Below are 1556 nucleotides of genomic sequence, written 5' to 3'. Positions count from 1 at the left end.
TTTGAACAATGCTGGATGACATAAATATCAAAATGGTTTACAAATTATGTTAGTACACCTAGTAGGCTATACTATACAGGTTTACAGTTGTGATATCGTGAGATGTTATATTGGGACTTTATTTTAGGCCAGTGTAAGGCGGTAATTAATTCTTTATGTTAGTGTCATTAAATGGGTTATGAGTCACAAAACAAATAATCAAAACATTTCAGATATGAGGGCGCTAAAAGTGTCTTTGCCCCAGGGTGCTGAGAACCCTTGCTACGCCATTGATGTTAGGTGCTGCTGGCTGGCTGGCTGTGTTCCCTGTGGTCAGTAATTTAAAATTAAGGACTGCAACAGGTAGCCATAAATACCAAAATAGAAATATAATAGCTAAGTAAATTATTTTGGAATATTTTTTCCCTAAGTAACATGGAATGTATATGCAAGTATAACTAAATTAGAAACTATGAAATATCTGTTTGTTTGTTCGTTTGTAATTAAGCACAAAGCTACACCACGGGCTATCTGTGCTCTGCCCACCACAGTTATCGAAACCCGGATTCTAGCGTTGTAAGTCCACAGCCATACCGCTGTGCTACTGAGGGGTATGAAATATCTGAAACTAAAATGAACCTTTAAAGTTTTTTTGGTCTCATTTTAGTAAAAACCTTTCAGTAAATCAGTAGTTTGTTTTACCTAACAGGCCGTGCAGATTAATCTAAATTTGTTTATATGGATTAAATCAGTTAATAAGAATTGTTAAAAGTTAGAGTGCAATGATTACGACTGAAGTTTGCGTTTTTCAAATTTATATATATGTATATTCATTGTAAGATTGTGTATGTAATAATTATTCTCAATAGTATAAATAATTGTTCTGTATACAAGGCATTGGACAGTTTATTATAAATCTAAAGACTACTTTTAAAAGCCTTATGATAGATAAACCGAAACTTATTAACCGATTTTTCTACTAGTGTTATAACATATTACCAATTTTGCTTATTTTGGCTGTTTCCTCGATGTGCTTATAAAAGTAGCATATGTGAAAATTGTTTCACAAAATTTTTCAGGAAACAAGCTACAAAGAAACCCTTATGCATGAGAATATGAAATAAAGCATCTATATTTCTGGTAATATAATGTAAGAGACTTTTTATTTTGCTTTTAGGATTCTCAAGGACAAACTCCAATTCATTATGCTGTGAGAAATTATAAAAGTCAAGAGATTCTAAAAGTGAGTATACCAATAGCAAAATATCGTACTTTAATGAATTGTGCATTGTGTAATCATATAAACAGAATGTTGTTTTTTATTTAGGCTTATATTTATACATAAGCCCTATACAACAGATTCAGTAGCCTACATAAACGTACAATTTTTAATTTATAATATATTTACAGCATTTTAGCTCGGTAAGTACCGCCTCTAGAAGCTATCTAGTACACAAGTAAGAAGGTTTCCCAGCGTCCTTTTCAACAGTCCGATTGCACATAAATCCATAGGTGCTGCTTAAGGCAATTTGAATGGTATGCACTCACATGACATAACATGAATACTCGTTTCCTTC

At 32.5% G+C, this 1556-nt stretch overlaps 1 protein-coding gene across 1 annotated transcript in view; it reads left to right on the top strand.

Moving 5' to 3' along the window:
* LOC106478582 (putative uncharacterized protein DDB_G0279653) overlaps positions 1–1556 on the top strand; it is a 41209-nt gene that overhangs the window by 26593 nt on the left and 13060 nt on the right. The window contains exon 7 of the mRNA XM_013939136.1: positions 1157–1222. Within this exon, the coding sequence (XP_013794590.1) occupies positions 1157–1222 (66 nt within the window). The remainder of the gene's footprint in view (positions 1–1156; positions 1223–1556) is intronic.

Source organism: Limulus polyphemus, unplaced genomic scaffold (assembly GCF_000517525.1).
Source record: "Limulus polyphemus unplaced genomic scaffold, Limulus_polyphemus-2.1.2 Scaffold228, whole genome shotgun sequence".
In the NCBI taxonomy this organism is placed as follows: domain Eukaryota; kingdom Metazoa; phylum Arthropoda; class Merostomata; order Xiphosura; family Limulidae; genus Limulus; species Limulus polyphemus.
This window is presented reverse-complemented; position numbering and strand designations above follow the sequence as displayed.